General features: G+C 40.3%; 1 protein-coding gene across 3 annotated transcripts in view; it reads right to left on the bottom strand.

The window, feature by feature from the left end:
• The window catches only part of LOC123970311 (phospholipid-transporting ATPase ABCA1-like), a 39,702-nt gene that overhangs the window by 13,177 nt on the left and 8,633 nt on the right, over positions 1 to 17,892 (bottom strand). For 2 of the 3 annotated variants that reach the window (XM_046048298.1, XM_046048299.1), the window contains exons 6-12: positions 11,866 to 11,987; positions 9,766 to 9,957; positions 8,005 to 8,094; positions 3,273 to 3,516; positions 3,002 to 3,141; positions 2,792 to 2,908; positions 1,113 to 1,307 (exon numbers count right to left, since the gene is read on the bottom strand). In XM_046048298.1, the coding sequence (XP_045904254.1) occupies positions 1,113 to 1,307; positions 2,792 to 2,908; positions 3,002 to 3,141; positions 3,273 to 3,516; positions 8,005 to 8,094; positions 9,766 to 9,957; positions 11,866 to 11,987 (1,100 nt within the window). Of the gene's footprint in view, positions 1 to 1,112; positions 1,308 to 2,791; positions 2,909 to 3,001; positions 3,142 to 3,272; positions 3,517 to 8,004; positions 8,095 to 9,765; positions 9,958 to 11,865; positions 11,988 to 16,749; positions 16,869 to 17,108; positions 17,587 to 17,892 lie in introns of those variants that run through there. The other variant, XM_046048300.1, reaches the window with a different exon arrangement.

Genomic DNA, 17,892 nt, shown 5'->3' with positions numbered 1-17,892 from the left:
GATAAGCTGATTTATACCTCATTCCTTTACAATGTGTGAGAAGCCAATGAATTCCGAAAGCATAATGAAAATACAGCACAAGTCCTTCTAATGCCACAGACTTTTATGATTGTGTAAAGCGTGGACATAGTTTTTTGTGTGAGGAATGTCAGTCAATTCAATTCCATGGTGTTTAGCATTTATGTGACGTTGATACCTAATTGACCTCAAGTTAAGGTTTACAGAGATTAAAGATAAATATTGTGTTTGTGCATTTGATTGGATTATCCAGAGTGATAAGAGGGATGAGATGACCAGCGGCATCCGAGGTCACGAAGTGGATTCAAACCCACATTAAAATCATCAGCTTATCATCATTGTCTGCATATGGAACAGAAAACATCATTACTTATTTAGCTAATCTTATCATTATATATCAGAGGTACGTTACAAAGCTTTTAGTTCACATTTACCGCTGAATCTTGTGCTTTATATGCATCTCAATCAAGAAATTCCCTGACACAGATGAATAAGACAACAATCACCCATCCAGTAGGGCATGAATATTAATTAACATTTGGCAGGAGTTTAGGGATGGCTGTTTATCGCTAAGACTTGGCTCTGGCACACTGACCCACTACGCAGAGAAAGGGAGCAGTGACACTGAACATGGCAGTGATTCAGTTTGGTGAAGGAAGGACGGGGGACGAATATTTGATTTCAAGCGTTTTCATAGCCGGGCCACGATCTAAATGCAGCTCAAAGAACATTAAACAACAATAAAAGATACAGGAAGATGACCTATTTAGGCAATTTCCATTTAACCTATCTCCCCACTAGGTTTTCTTTTGATCTTACCTAAATGGTAGATTTTGGCACAATTAAAGACCCATGGACGGCTGTACAGTACTATGTAATTTCACACGTCTGCGCATGCAGCCTGAAATGGTCATGTGAAAACATCCTGACACGCTCTACATGGTTTTCTATTTAATGTACCGAATATGTTTCCAGGAAAAACGCATCCATCACAGCACACATTGCAATTTGAGAATGTTGTCTTTTCCTTTTTTTGTTGTTGTGTGTGTGTGTGTGTTGGCTTTTGGTGATGCATCCTGCGCTAACACACTAACCTCCATGAAGCGTGAAATGGTCTGTATGGCCTGGTCAGTTTCATTGAAGACGTCTCTCCAGGTATAGGCGGATCCTGCAGGTCTTAGGTCCTCTGAGGCCTTGGACAGGAAGTCTGACATGTCTGAGACACGCCACTCAGTCCCAGCGAGCTGGGCATTAAAGAACGCGGCACTGGCGTTATTCTGGAGCAGGGTCTGCAAAAGTGAAGGTTTATATTGTTTATTATAGAGAGTAAATGTACCATTACTTGTTACGAAAAGGGTATAGAGATAAAGAAAAAAAACTGGAATTTACAAGTAGCTCTGAGTCTTACTGCCACAAGACCATTTAAATTACGTTACGTTATTAACCTTCTTCCTCTTGTGCTGTAAACTGTATGTCGAACAACAGTGGAAAAATAAACATGTGGAATAATCACTGTATGCCTTTAGGCTTGTTTGGTTGTGTGACCTTTATTAACGCTGTCCTGTGTGTGTGTTTGTGCATCTCTCTGTGTGGCTTGTGGCCTATTTTGTGACCCATTTTGCTATAGTTTGCTAAGGTCGCTACCTATCACAGTCATTTTCCTGTTTCCCAGACAGAAAAAACTATTTGATGACAAACACTGGCTGAATTAGCCGAGACAGAGATCTAACCAAATACTATACAAAACAGAATATTATTTTTAAACCTTGTTATTTTCAAAACCAGTGGGACAAAATAAAACTAAACAGAGCTTTAAATTAAATGTTTAAAACTATATGAAACTAGTCTTAAAAGTTGGTTGATCAGATTATTCAGTTTTTTCTCCTTTCATGTTTTAAAAAATGTAAGTATAAAATCGATTTTCAGAAACCCAGGACTATTTAAATATGGTTAATGCTCTCTGCAAATATCTTCACTGTAAAGTTATTTTACATTATCACCTTTCACCACTAGGTGGAAGTGGTGCTTGTGTAATTTACAAAAAAAAAACAACACAACATTTCTAGCCAGGAACGCCATTTTATGAACCAGGGGCTGTTAAAGACTTTTTTCTTAAGAACACGACGGTAAATGGCTCATTCTGGCAGAGTGACTTATGCCCATTAATCTCGATGGAACAAGTGGTCCTATGGGCAAGAAAACCATCACTTTGCCTGTCTGTCCCTGTTTGATGTGATCAGTGAGAACAAAGGGTTTGAAATGAAAATTTAATTAAATCTGAAAACATAAAGAAAACAATCATTTACTGTTTTAATGATTGTTTTTCTTTTCAGACTGCTGCCATTTTAATCCCATGCAGATGCAATTCCTCTATGCTCTGCTTTAATAAATTAAGTTTTGTGATTGACCTAAACTCTTTGTCCTTTTCAGTTGAATTATCTATGTCTCTCTTACGTTTACCTAAATATACATCAGCCAGCATGACAAATAGACTTCTCTTTGCCTCTGTCTTCTTTCTCCACAATTGTAAAGTAAAAATTATTTTATCGTCCTGTGAAGACCCCACCCAACAAATTTTGTGAAGAGTCATTTGAAGTAGTCTGGGTGGTGACCCCTACAGAAACTTGTGTGGTCCTTCCTTTGCAGAAATAATTATACTTCAGTCACAGAGATGAACAGATTACTGTATTTTAACCATTCATGTAAACAGGAAGGAGACAGAGAACACCACTCTGACTTGTCTACGTGTGTGCTGTCAGTGCATCCGACTCACCCTGACCAAGTCCATTTCCTCGCCATTCTCCATGAAGTTCCAAACTTTGGGCCTCATTTCATCCCACATCCCTCCAAGGTCCCTTAGCACACCGAGTTCCTGGAAAGTCTTATTAACCTGCGACACACGCAAATAAGCTCAGTCTCATTTAATGGCGCTTCGAATCTAATTCTGATGGGGGTCTTAGGAGACGAGGGTGGCCTGTTGTACCTCTTGGATGATTCTCTGTGTTGCTGGAGTATCTGGGGTGTACAGGATCTTCCCCATGAGCAGAGGCTTCAGAGCTCTCCAGATCATCCTGGAAATGGGGCTGGACTCCAGGCTTCGCATCATGTTGTTACAATAGGGAGCTGGAAAATAATCATAGACATTTTGAGTCTTGAACTTAAGTCTCCTACAATTAGAAAGGACTAAATAAATCTTATAAAAGTTGAAAAAAATTAAAATACAAAAGTTTTTTGAGATGGCTTTGGGCACTTACTGGAAGAGTTGTCGTAAGCGGAGTGATGTTCACCGTCGCTGTCGTTGCCATGGTTTCCGAACAGGGCCTTGTAGTTGTTGTCTTCATACCAGTTGAGAGACTTGATTTTGAGGCCGCCTCCCTCGGGGTGGCCACAGACGATACGTGACACAGCCTGGTACATCTGGTTTGGAGAGCCTGTGGCGTTTGCAGTCAGGTACAGGATCTCCTTACGCATATCCTTCCAACTCTTCATACTGGAAAGCTGGAGGGAGAGAGACATGCACACGCTCAGAAATGTTAGCATAGTGATAGCTAACCGATAGCTTTATGACCGTTTACGGTAGAGACAAGCAAAAATATCGTCTGAATCATAAGATTCTCAATCATGTGATAGGGGAACAGACAAATATATGCAACTATTCACATTGAGAAAAACAAAAACTCCCTGGTTGACTATAGAGTTATTCAGCAAAACACACCTTTTTTCTACTGGGTGTTTTTGTATTGTCAAATAGGGTATGCTCACACAAAGGTAACGCATGACGATGACTTTAAATTGCACCAGAAATAAGGTAGACAGGTTCCCCTGAATCATATGGGGAACACTTGATACTGACTTAAAGAATAAACTCAGAATTGGCAAAAATATAAAACTAAGCCCTGGCATTTCTTTGTCTATGTAGCCTTAAGAGGGTTAAGGTGACTTAAAATACATGGAATATAAAAAGTTGTACTTTTTAACAATGCGAATTATATAGATCCATGTTTGTGAAATTAGTCCCAAATGACTTAAGCTTTCAGCTACAGAACAAGGTCTCTCTGTGCTCTACTGTACTGTGTACATGAGTTTATTGAATGTACTGCATGTCACATGATCCATGTGTCACGAGATCTGTGTTCAAAAAGTGTTCTTTACTTTTTCCTTCAGGGAATCTCACGTCTCATATAGTGTAACTCACACCGTGAGAAGTGAAATTTATACGTCTACATTTTAAAGTCTATCTTGAGCGCTGTTCTAGACACAGACGTCAAGTGCAGTACTGAGGGGCGGTGACACTTAGTACTTAGCCGTCTGCCTGACTAAGATAAATTTATATGCTGTTCTCAGTCTTATCTTCCCCTCTGTGTGTGTGTGTCGTTTTGCATTTGCCTCTAGAGGACAGGTCAGAACATACAACAGGAGTACACTGTTTCTTTCATAACAAGCAACTATGATCATGGAGTTTCTTTGTCCAAAAATTCTACTTTGCTGAAGGCTGAAAAAAAAATTTCTGCGGTCCATGTTCAATATTTTGTCATTTTCCTCTAGTCTCCAGAGAAAATGTCCTTGATATTCTATTAACAGCAGCTATCAAGTCTGTTCTGCCAGGCTGAAGGGAGCAGGGAGTTCACAGGGGTTATTATAGGTCAAGAGACAAGTCACTACAAGTTCCCATTTATTGTCTCCAAACTAGTCAATGTCACCAACTCGTGATCGGGAAGGAATGAAAGGAGAAAGCAAGTAAAACAAAGAAAGGGTGAAAGAAGAGGGGATCTTTTGTTTTCTAAGTGTGAACCACAGAAGTTACTTGGGCTTGAGCTAAACTTGGATTGAGGTCTGAGGAAATCACACCTTTTCCTGCAGTGAATATGTGAGGAGGTCAGAGATAGATGACAGAAACTGAAAGACAATGAATGTAAATGAGTAGCAGGAGTGGAAGGCGCAAGAACAAAGAGGGGTTACTATCGGTCGTTCTCCTAATAGGCAAATCTCCGCAGGCTCCACAAGTAGATAGTTGTTACTGAGTACACACACTGACATACAAACACCCATGCACGCAGGAAGACATAAACGGGATGACGACAAACACACAGAAGTTCCTGACACGCCATGCATGTCTGTTTCAGAAAAGGAACTAGACTGTTTTCTCTGTCTGCTCATTTCAAATAATCCGTCTACAGCGTGCAATTCATATTCTGCCCATCAACAAGATATTCAACACTGCTTTCCAACAAAGAGAGACGGTGAAAGTGAGATTGAGAGAACGGTTGCGTCTCAGATCACAGGCGCACGTTCTGAACGCGGCTGCTTTGCAGCTGAGCCTGCGGCCACATTGAGCTGTCACATGCTTTCCTGCTGGCACAAATATCTAGGTGTGATACTGTTTGTGAGTATGTGTGTGTGTTGCATATAGTGTCTTTTTGTAGGTTTCATATGTACTTGTAAATATGACTCTTCATCTCTTTATTGTCAGAGGCTACAGTAGCTGCAAAAACAGATCAATGACTGACAGAAACCACAACCACCATTTATTTCCTCCAGTTTTGGTGTCAAACGCTCACGCACACGCACAGATGATATATTCTAATAGAGGGTTCTCATTAGGTCTCATATTGTGTGTGAGCGTGTGTGCATTGACTCTGCCTGCCAAAAGTTATTGTGTGTTGGTCCGTGCAAGTGAGCATTAATTTTCCTGTGCTGAAAACTCTTTTGTGTGACTGAGTATTTGTGTCGTTTGCCTTGAGGGATCATGCCCATGTTAACTTGGGTGACTGGGTGACACACACAGACAAGCAGGAAGCAGAGAAATATCATCCCAGAGTAACCTCATAGCAGAGCCTGTACTGGGTTACTTAAGTTCACATTTCCACTCCAGCACACAGCTATGTAGACCTGAGAAGCACAGGGGCCAGTCATAAATGAATTGTTAACATGTAATCACACATTTTACCAACATCTAAACCCAGTTGACCTAAATATTTTAATACTTTAGAGAAAAATTAGTTTGTCTTGAGGTTACTAGAGACCACTCCTGCTCTCTCTAACTAAGTAACACTCCTGAAAACAAAAATTAACAATAGACAGCTAAATTGTGAAACAGTAAAAACCAAAAATGGGTGTGCATATTGATCATTAGAATCAGTGTAAAACTTTTAATTAATCTTTATAATTAGTTAAAAATGTATTAAAGGTTAAAATGACCTGTAAGAGGCTCAGTTGAATTTAGAGACTCTGATCGAAACAGATATATCAGGTTGTAGTTTTCTCCATGGTGACAGTGATCACGTTTTTGGATCGAGAGGTTACTAGAGTTTATTCACACACCTTAAGGCTTTGCTAAGCAACTGCTTAAGCTACTTAAGGCAAACAATACTAAAAGACAATAAATGTTACTAAAGTCTCCAAGAAGCATGTTGATTATAATTAAAATAAATTACTTTAAGCATTTACCCAGGCTTGTCAGGGGAGGAAAGGAATTACCTTTTCCTTAATTGAAGGCTTTAATATAAGATGTTGTAATAGCGTCAGAATGAGTGAGTCCAGATTATTGGAGTCTCCGCACTGCCAGCCTCCTGAGCTAAACAAAATAATCTACTTACAAACAGAGAAAAATGTTTAAGGACAATACTGCAACTAAATCAAAAACATGGACGGCTGTTGAACACTACTAACTTTAACTTAGAAATTAGTGAAGGATATTCTATTGGTCAAAACTTACTTCATTCTGATTAAGGTGATTGTGTAAGTTTTGCGAGGACCTTTGTGAGAGCTAGGAGGAACATCTGCCACTTTTTGCAACTGAACTTGTTTCAGACTTTCTTGGATTTTCACTATTTCACCATTTCACCAGATTCTCATACTGTAGATAAACACTGGTTTATCCTTCTTCTTTTCAAGATGTTCTAGGAAATTCCTAAAACAGGGCTGTCTAAGCGCATAGAAAGTTGTATTTTTACATATTCACTCCACAAGCTTTTTCTCAACTACTGAAAAGACATTTTGAAATTACATGCTGCAGCTCTTTTTGCTTTCCAGCAGTGATAATTCCTGGATTAAAACACAGGCCGCAGACAGGTTAGACACGAGAGTTTACATGAGGGCACTTCCCCACTCTGCCAGCCTCATACCTCATATAACAACCAGCTAAGCAAACCCAAATAATCTGCTTCATATTAAATAATAAAAACCCTGAAGAGGAATGGTTTCTGATAGCAACAAAATAATCAGTGAATATGCCACTGTGTGTGTTCACGTGTCATACCTGAAGCACCAGCAACCTAAAATAAGCAAAAGGTCTCCATAGGAGAATAAAAGATCAACAAGAGCTGGTTCAGAAACAAAAACATGCCGAAGCCCAGGAAGAAGTTGTGTAAGAATGAACGTTCTTCCACTTTTGTCTTTTACATTCTTCATGAGTTCATGTTTGTTAATCATTGCCCTCTCACACAGTGCCAAGCAAAAAATGACTTGATATGGTGGTAAGGGGATAAAAAGGATTGATGAAGGTTTTAGTGGTTGAGGACAAAAGAAAAGAGGAGCTCACTGATGTTCTTACAGCTGCTTAGACTAGAAGTGCTATGACACCTGTGAATGTACACACACACACACACACACACACACACACACACACACAGCTTTATGTTTTGCCAGCTCAGCAGAACAGGAGCCTGAGAGAAAGGGGTTGTGTTGTGTGTGTGTGCGCGCGCATGTTTGCACTACCGACTGCTGCTTCTCTCCTTTCTGACTACATTCCAGCAGCTCACACTGGGTTACATGAGCAAATATATATTTTTCTATTACAATGAAATGGTGTGCCATGACTCTCTAAGCTCTCTCCCTTTTTCCTTTTAATTGACATTTTTCACTTGCACATCAGGAGCACCTCCTTTGCTCTTTGCACTTTGTTAAATCCATATAGCATCAGTGTGTGTGTGTGTGTGTGTGTGTGTGTGTGTGTGGTGTGTGTGTGTGTGTGTGTGGTGTATCTACCTCCACGACCAGTGCTCCCAGGCTCTCCAGAAGATGGTCGGTTGCAGCTGAGACTTCCTGAACGACTTTGGGGTCCGACCTCACATCCTTCTGTTAGAGAAAAAGAGCATGATTACTGTCTTGCAGAGATTTTACTCTCTATTACTCTAAAGTTCTGGTTTGTGTGCACAATTGATATATCCTGGAAAAAGACTGGAAAATGTGCAGTGGGGGGTAAATTCAATCATATAGAAAAATATAAATGTAACTTGTGCTAATGTTCATGTGTTTGATGTAAACAATGAATAATTGTTATTGTTATTATTATTATCTTATTAACATTTATATACCATTTTCCATTAAAAAAAAAAAATCTATTGACTTTAGTATTAATTCTGAAACTTCTCTACAGGTATCAGTACAGTTGTCCGTGGCATGTTTTCTCTCATATGGCATGAGATAATATGATGAAAAGGCTCATCACAGAGGCTGCGAAGGGTAAGAAGGGGAAGGAAAAGTATGGTAAAGTAGAGATGGGAGAGAATGAAGAGGAAAAACACTGGGGTCAAAGGTGAGGGAAGAAGGGAGCAGAGAAAGGACAACAGGCCAGCGTGGCTTTGACCTCCTATGTTCCTGTCAGTCACACTTCTGCGCGTGTGAGTGTGTTCTCATCTATCACACTGAGCTGTCAGCTGCTGGAACGCCTGACATTCGATAAAGCGCAGGTGTCGCTGAAGACAAAACAGCCGTCTAGGAAGAGAGAACGATACCGTAGCTATCTAGTAGGTTCTCTCTCTCTTGTTTGCTCACTCCTTTGCCTCATGTTCTCTTTTCCCTCCCTCACTGTCTTCCACACAAATACACCCACACACAGAGTAACAAATGCGAGAAATTAAGCAAGCGTTCTTGCCCTTCCCTTTTCACACAATTTTATTACTTTTGGAAAGGAATTTCCATTCTTGATTTTTTGGATACAGTGTGTTTTCGGACAAATCAGGTCCATAGTCAGCAAGAAAATTATTCCATTCTCATATCAAGAGACAAGAGAGCAGCTTTTCTAATCTCTTTAACAGCACAGCAAGGCTCTAGGACACTGAGCACTGCTGACTTGACTTATTCCTGAGTGACTTTTTCTTTCTTCTTTTGTCTGTAGCTCCCTCTAAAGATTAGTACAACAGAACACAATGTTTGTTTCACCACTTGTCATCCTTCACCATTGTGACTCACTGTTATGTCACATGTTTTATGGGAAGGATGCAGGCTGTCCGGGAACATACAGGCAGGGGAGAGGTCACGCTAGAGAGGGAAGGGAGGAGAGTGGGTGAGGGAAAGCAGAAATGACGGGGGATCATCGATCTAGTGACCTCATAAGGCAATTACTTTTTCAGGCAGATGTGTGTTTATCTGTGTGTGATTGGTTGCATTTGTTAATGGTGTCCCAGCTCATATTCTCTAAATACCCAACGACAAACTGTGCACAAAAATGACTTCTGCTTTTAAAACAGAAGAGACAATCTGTTGTTCCCTAACAATATAGGACTCCCAGCAAACTTATTTTCTGGGAATATGTATACTAATACAACCTAATCTTGCTTATGTTTGCAGGACACCCAACTCTTAAGTGTGGAAACAACACGGGAACCTATGAAAATAAGATCCATGTTGTTAGGAGTATTTCATTATAGTTCAATGTGCGAGCTGGGTTTAGATTGTGGTGCTAAAATTAAAATCCCTTGTGAAACTGCAACTGGTCGATGTGTTTGATTCAGCGGATGAACTCACCCGAATCGGTTTGAAGAAGTCCAAATTGGACAAGAAGTGGCTCTGGGCCTTGTTTAGCCAGTCACTGGAGGACTTGCAGATAATGTCTTGAGTCAGACGGGACACGTTGCGGTCGGCAATGTGGACAAACTCCTCCAGCGGCGTGGTGTTACAGAGGTCTCTGAGATGGAAGCCGAAACCTTTAGTCAGCACCTGGGCAGAGTAAAAAAAAAAGAGCTTCAGAAAGAGCAGAAAATTATGAAAGCACATGTGCGTTAATACTATGACAGGACAGAGGAGAAGAGAAAAATATCCAGGTTGTCTGATTTTGTTTGGGTCACAAGGTCATGCAACATAAAAAATGTTTTACTTTTAAACATACAACAAGCAACAAAAGAACAGTGTCCTGCCAATAAATATTCTTAGTACAGATGATCCAGTCAGTCATTTTTATTTCAATTCCAGGAACGCAGTAATATTTCATTAACATGTGGTGAGTAATACTGTTTGCGTTTCATCACAAAGTTTCCTTGGTGCTTGTTCTTGACTCTTTAAAGATGGTTATGTATCGGTCCAAAAAAAGTTACATTCCTAAAATCTGACCACATGAAATGTCACGAATGTCAATGCCAAGGACATCTTCAGTAATGCTCTCGGAAAAATGAAATGAAATGAATGAGAATCCAAATAAAACTCTACTTCTGCTCGTCTGCTGTTAAAAAACTTGCCATTTTATTACTTTGTTTTTACAAATAAACAATCTTTTTCATGAAAAAAACCTCTTCTTTCCCCTTTTCCCATTTTTCAAAAGTGGTTAAACACACACAGCTGCGCACATGCACAGGTGGAATAACAAGACGTCCTTTTCTGTGACATCAGAGCATTCAAAGACTGGACATAGGCTCCTCTGACAGCGTCAAGATCTTTGTATGCAAGTGCGTGCATGTGTGTGTGTGAGATACAGAGAGCGAGACGGATGGACACCGACTTTTCATTTACATGTCCTTGACCAGTCTGTGTTATGCCCCCATGTCTATCAGACTACAAACTGCACACACACACACACGCACACACACACACACACACACACACAGCCGGTAATCTTTCAGGGGAAAAACATCAGGGCTTACAGCAGTGAATTTCCGATAGAGAACTCAAAACATATTATTCCCTTGAGGTTTTTATGTTCATTTATTTGTGTGTTTGCTGTCTGTTGTCGTTGCTGTAAAAAAATTTTTATAAAATTAATTTGTCTTTGAGCCTCTGTCTCTGCACGTGAGGAGAAATAGGGGGGGAAGGGAAGATGGAAGAGGAGCTGTCATGTGATACCAGCCCTCCAATTACAAAACAGGGATGATGTGGTGGGCTGGGTTGGGAGCTGTTGTTGAGGTGGACCTTGGTGGCTGCATCAGTCAGTGTATGTGGGTGATATTGGGTTATACAAATAAAACTGAGTTGTGTGTGTGTGTGTGTTAACGTGTGTATGGGGTTGCTGTGAATTAGATCCCCATGTCAGCTAGAAAAGAAAACAATGCACCGGGAGAGAGGAATGATTATTTGGGAATGAGACGATAGCTCAGAATGTGGAGACTTGAGTGAGAAAGAAAAATAAATAAAAAATGGGAAGAGAGAAAAATGAATAAATTTAAAAGGAAAGTTAAAAAAATTATATCCAAAAGAGAGTAAGATTTTCTTATGGAGGCAGAAAAAAAATATAAGGAAGAGACCGAAGTGAAGGTAGCTTTTGGTGCTACACCGCCCCCACCCCTCCACCCCCAACCCACAGTGAGTTTTCTGCTGGGTATTAAGGTCTTAGCTGTGCCATACTAGAATTCTGTGGCCAAACATTTTCGGTCAAGCAAGGTCATTTATTCCATGAGCACTGTGGCCAGGGGATTGATTACTTCATATGTGAAAAGGACTGAACAGAAAGACTGTCCATAAAATATTACTCTACTGTTGTCTGCAACCAGTGAAGTATTGTCATTTACTGAAGGGGAAATGTTGAAGGATTATATTTGGAGTATGTGGATTTAAGAAGGGCATTTCAGTAACAGAACTGACAATATATGAAGCCATTCAGTAAAGAAGAATAAAGATCTTTTTTTAAATAAGCACTACCTTCTCCAGATTGACGTCAGCCTCCACTATCTGCTTTAGCGCGTGATGAGGAAGTGAGGCGTTGTGGTGCAGGAAGTGGGAAAGGGTCTCATTGTCCCGCAGAAAGTCCTTCAGCTTGAAGCCTAGAGAAAAAAAAAATATAGAAGCATTGGGTCAACCAACTATGAGACACAAAAACCTCTTTGATAAAAAAGGACGTCTTTATTTGGTGGTATATCGATCCCAGGACTCACAGCACTGTTGCCAGTGTGATCTCTTTTTCACTGTGAAGTTGGCCTGAAAACCGCTTTCTCACGCAATCACCATGTGAAACAAAAATATTTCCATGTGAGTGTTTATAAAATTCCTCAAATTCCAAGCCTTTCCATGACCAAGTTTTCATCTTAACCAGTGGAAACCCAAGTTTAATCACTCCATGATTGAATGTTCACTGATAACAACAATATGATATACATGAATAATTAGTGGACTCACTGAATTAAATGATTGATTCCAAATGAAATAAAATATTTGAATACTAATATCTTCACACAGACCACAGTCACACAGTCATCTTTGCACTCTGACAGCTTCTGTACTTTTGCCGCATTCCAGAGAAGTCAAACCATTTCTGAAACTGGCCTGAGCCAGCGGTGTGGTTGCACGCACTCTTAGTTTTGTACTCAGCTGGGGTTACTACAGGGCATTCCACTTTGGTCCAGATACTGCCTACAAGGCTTCCTTTCTCCCTCTGTTCCTCCTTAAATTTCACCGTCTTGACCTTTCACCTATTTTTCTGTACACTGAGACACTTTTACCCTTTTTCTCTTGATCCACTAGTTGTACTAGAATTTGTCCTATACTTTGGGTGAAACATGTAGATAGAACTGGAATAGCTTCTGCAGCCTGCAGTAATAGCAGACTGTTAATATTGGATATTAACAGCCCTGTCTCTATCGGTTGTGTAACTGCATACTGTGCAACAAGCATGGCTTGATGCATCAAATTTAACTATTTCTTCTATTGATCTGGATTATTAAGATGAATACTTGATGAATGATGACTGCTCTTACTGCTCTGCTCCACTCTATAGTGAGGCAGATCAGAGGCTCTTCCCATCCCTTCATCTCCAGTAAATCTTTTCCTACTCGCTGTCTTTAATAGATATCAGATGACACACAGATACAGACACACACACACACACACACACACACACAGGAAACACTTTGCTTCATCTGAACTGAACATCCCTCGGGAGGAAGTGAAAGAGAACAGTGTGTTTCTGTGCTTTGAGGGTGCACAATTGTGGTGTTGCTCTCCCTTACGGCCTACATGGCTATGCACCAGAGTGTGTGCTATTTGAGTTTGAGTGTGTGTTGCACATACCTGCTTTCCGTGGGCCTCTATGTGTGTGCATGTGTGTGTGTGTGTGTGTGTGTGTGTGTGTGTGTGAGACTCTACACCTGTGCCTGTGTCTGCATATGTGTGACTGCAACTCTCAGGGGTGAACAACCAGGGAGTGCTAATAAGGTCTAATCAGTGTCCCGGTAGAAAGTCACAGCTCCCATGGTGCACTGCATCCAAAGGCCCTAGAGTATAGACCAGACTGGATGGTGCAACCTTGTTAAAATGGAATGTTGAGCAGTGCTTTGTGTAGTTAGTGGTTGAAATCTGTTGAGTTATCAGGAACACAGTGGTTTTTTTGAGGGAAGACTATGTAAGAAGTAGCAAAGCTTATTTGTGTTTGTTTATGCTTTTCCTATGTTGGAGCCAGCTGGATACAAGGGTGAGGCCTACATTAACACTTGCAAGTCTGCACATGCTCCTGGAGGTGCCTATCCTGTTTTAAGTCAGACAACACTGACATCCCATGCTTAGCAACCAGTCTCTTCACTGGTCAGACTAGTCCATAAACAGGCTGTGATCTCTGCAGAACTACATATTCCCTAAATACCACAGCTTGACTAACAAGCATAAAGTAGAATTCCTGAATGCCAAGTCTGATGAACAAAAGATGGCTGCTGCACGACGGCAGAGCAATAAACCCACAAAATGGCTATGCAATGGGTGGACTGTCAAGTACTGTTTTGATGTTGGCTGAGCACGTCCGAATGTGTGTGAGCAGTTTGTGAGTTTTAGACCGTCTAAACCAGCAAGTTTTTGTAGGGGTTTGATTTTGATTGGTTCTCACTTCCCCAAGGAGCTATTTTAAGTGTAGGATTGATTTTACCACTCAAGTTTGAGAGATAAGGTTATGGGTAAAGTAAGGGTTGAGGTAGACATGTTGGGCTGATGTTTATGGTTACGTTGATAAGGAATGAATGTAGTTCTTGAGGTTCCTTATAAAGACAGACATACCAGGATCTCTGTGTGTGTGTGTCTATACGAGCTTAGAGTAATATGTACATTCAAGAAAAACGGAAGCACAGCTAAATTCAGAAGTCTCCATTTTACAAGTTCAGGCTCAGACACGTCAAGCATTTGAATCAAATGGAGTCTTTTAAAGCAGCCGGCTGGAAAACATAGGATGGTGCTAAAAGGCTAAAAAAGTAAGATCTTGTCCCCTATTATGCAAATCCACATCCAGCTTCACTTTAGTGAAGACAGGTGGGACGGTAAGAAAATAAAAAGGAACGATAAGCTCAACATTGACGATCAGACCATAACCATCTCTCATTCCTTTATCTATTTGGCATTAAGAAAACCTCTCTCTGCCATGTCATTCTGAACTATCTCATACAGCAGAAATGCATTAGTCCTGATCAAAAGTATGCCCTGAGTGATTTATATTCTCTTGGGGGGGGCTCATCCCTCTCCCTGGCCCTTCCCTGTCGGTATAAATCTCATTTGCTGACCCCGCCAGTTGCTGAATTATTAACCGACACGTGAGGGGCTCCACTCTCAGCACTTTGACCCACGCTGTTATTCCTATAGCGTTGCTCTGCAGCAGAAGTACACTGTGTTCTTTCGCCTGCATCATACATGACTGTCCGCGTGCTACGTCTGTGGCTTCCCTCACAAGGGTCAAAGACAAATACAGAGTGCAATATGGGATTGAGCCCCGTCAGATGGCTGTGCATTTAAAAAATGAATTGTGATGTACAGATGCACCAAAGCCTCGTTAAAATAATAAATGAGCCTGGATAAAAAAAGAAATCAATGCGGGCCTGTTTCAGTTCAAATGAAATGACCCACATAAAGTAGACAAGATGAAGATCACCGGGCTCTGTTGTATACTGCTAACATGATGAAAAGGAAAGACACAAAAAGAAAAGAGGAAACACAATCAAACTGGGAGACATGCAACTAACAATGAATAGAACATTCTTTTCATTTGCTCTGACGCGAAATCTCTCTCCCTTTTCAGGCCATGCTATGCTTTGTAGGGCTATTTCATAACGTACTGTCTCCCTGGGCTAACAGAGCGGTCAGTAGCCAAAACAACAAGAACCTTGATTGTTCTTCGCTTTGTTGCATAATTTGTGATGGTACACACTGTTCAATTTACCCTTACCCTTAGGTTCTGATGTAAAACCAAGCTATTATCCATTTATTTATAGAAACCAAATGGACTGATTACCACATGTGTATCAGAGAAATATTGCTAATGGTACAAACAAAAGACACCCAGTCTAATTAGACTCCTTCATTTCAGTTTCATTTTCAGGTCAGTAGTTACGTCACTGCTGTTTTCTGTTCCTGCACTCTGTCCTGTAATGCCCATCTTTATTATTATCATTCATTTTATACAGTATTAATGGTTGTTTTCATAACATCATCACATGTTTTTGTCCTCATTATCTTTGTATCTTTTCTTTGGCTTGGAAAACAGGCTCGCAGCGTGCCTCCCATGTCAGTGTAATGGGTGTTGAATTGAATACAAAATCTTTTTCACTTAGCAAAGTGTGTTTGTGTGACTTCTATTCAATTCAAGTAAAGTAAGTGCAGAGCTCAACACAGCCCCCTTTTCTATTTTCAGGTTGCTGTGACTGAGTCAGCACAGTGGAGTCATCAACAAGATTTTATTTTTGAAAGAGGACCTGTCTCTGCTCGACAACAGGCAAGGTCATAATGATGAACCTCTCCCTCTTTCTTTTTCAACCTTTGCACTAATAGTTAAATTAGTGATTACATGTGTTGGTAAAACTGACAGCAGAACAGCTTGACATAATCACATGTTTGACCTGGTCGTTTTTTCCTGTCTTATACCACCACCACTAGCATGTAATATCTGGCCTCTGGGAGATGGGCCCACCAGGGCTGGCGGGAAGTGATAAGGGAGGGACACGTTAAACTCTCAACACTGCTCTGAAGACTTTGAGCTAACACTGCAAAAGTGACCTTGACAAGTCACTTTATCTAGTTTAAACATGTCGCTAACCTAAATCTTAAATAAACAAGTATCTTTCATTTAAAATTTTGTTCCAGTTGGCATTTTTGCAAGAGTTGGGACTTTTTGTGGAGGCTGACTAAAAATAATGTCTTGGAATATTTAAACGTATGAGACAAGAGTAGAAAAGAAAGAGAGAACCTTCACTTTGTGAGACCACCATTTCAAGTAGCTGAATTGTACTAGTAGTTGTAACTAGTAGACAGAACAAACTACAATATTTGTTTTCAAAAAAGGATCCAAAGATAATCATCAAGATTCAATATCATGATAAAAAATACTTCTTGCTTTTTTTGGGAAACAATATGTTTTCATGAACATAATATTTATAGTTGAAGCTCAGAAGCTTTAACAGCAATGAGTGAATAAACTCTAGTTGAGTCATACCTGCAGTGTGTGGGAGTGTTTCTTTGGATGAATGGGTGATCAATGTGAACGGGTGGGTGAACAGATCAATCAGCTGGTCATTCAAAAAAGTAATATAACACAGAATAAATCAAAAGGTATGTCCTTACGAGCAGTGTTCTTCTGCAGCTTCCTGAGGGCCCTCAACAGTCCCCTGTAGCCCTCGTAGCTTTTATCATTCTGAGAGTACAGCAAGATCTTCTTGGCATCAGTGAAGAGACGGGAGATTCTGGTGATGTTTGCAGAGAGACAACAAGGAGACAAGATTAGACACACTGTTTCACATCCCTTGAGAATTCAAACCCTGAAAGGAGCTCTTCTCAATTTTGTGAAATAGTACATTTTGTGACTGAATCACATCACATCAATTGTTGCGTTGAATAATATTAATACACAATTACACAAAACCAAGTTTTCTTTGTGCTATATTGATATAACTATGAATCAGCAAGAGGGCCATGTTACTCACATAGAATCGTTGAAGTTTCCCACCACCCCGGGACTCTCGCCAGGGGTAGGATTACGGAAGCAGGGGTTGTTGGCATTACAGATGATGCCTTGTACCCAGGGCAGGGTACCAGCTGAGGGCATGGCCTTGTTAGGGAAATGGCCTGGAAAGGAAAGGCACAACATAAAATTTTCATGACTAGTTTCATAATTTGGACATAAGTGGAAAACAGAAAATCATCAATATTTACAGACAACATTAGGCACATTAATTTCCGACTAATTATAACCCATGCAAACTATAATAAATAGACCATCTGCCTTTGACATGAGCTTTAAAAAGCATTATCTTTACCATTGTTTCTACTCTTATCAGCTAACTGAACTGCTACAATTTGCTGAGGTTATCTAGGTATTCTGCTGAAAAGATAAGTATAGAGTGCAAGAAGACGGTCAGGCGGTTGCCTTGGGTTAAATGGTTCATACTGACTTGTGATACACTGTTGGTAGTCAACAAAATGATCACATGCCATCTCATATTGATTGCGTAACTATACTTGGCTTGTTCAAAGGCAGGTACACCTAAGTCTGTGCATGTGTAAAAGTAATGTACTTGCATCAACTGCTCTAAAATCTCCTCCATGGAACTGACTCACCTGCAACTTATTCAGGAAATTACATGTACAGAATAAAGGTGTCACACCAATCTGAATAAATGAACTACACATGACAATACATGTAAGATTTCAATGAATACCATGGAAATAAGCAACTCTTAGAAAACTCTGTTGCATATAACAGTTTTC

This window comes from Micropterus dolomieu, linkage group LG04 (genome assembly GCF_021292245.1).
Source record: "Micropterus dolomieu isolate WLL.071019.BEF.003 ecotype Adirondacks linkage group LG04, ASM2129224v1, whole genome shotgun sequence".
Lineage (NCBI taxonomy): Eukaryota > Metazoa > Chordata > Actinopteri > Centrarchiformes > Centrarchidae > Micropterus > Micropterus dolomieu.
This window is presented reverse-complemented; position numbering and strand designations above follow the sequence as displayed.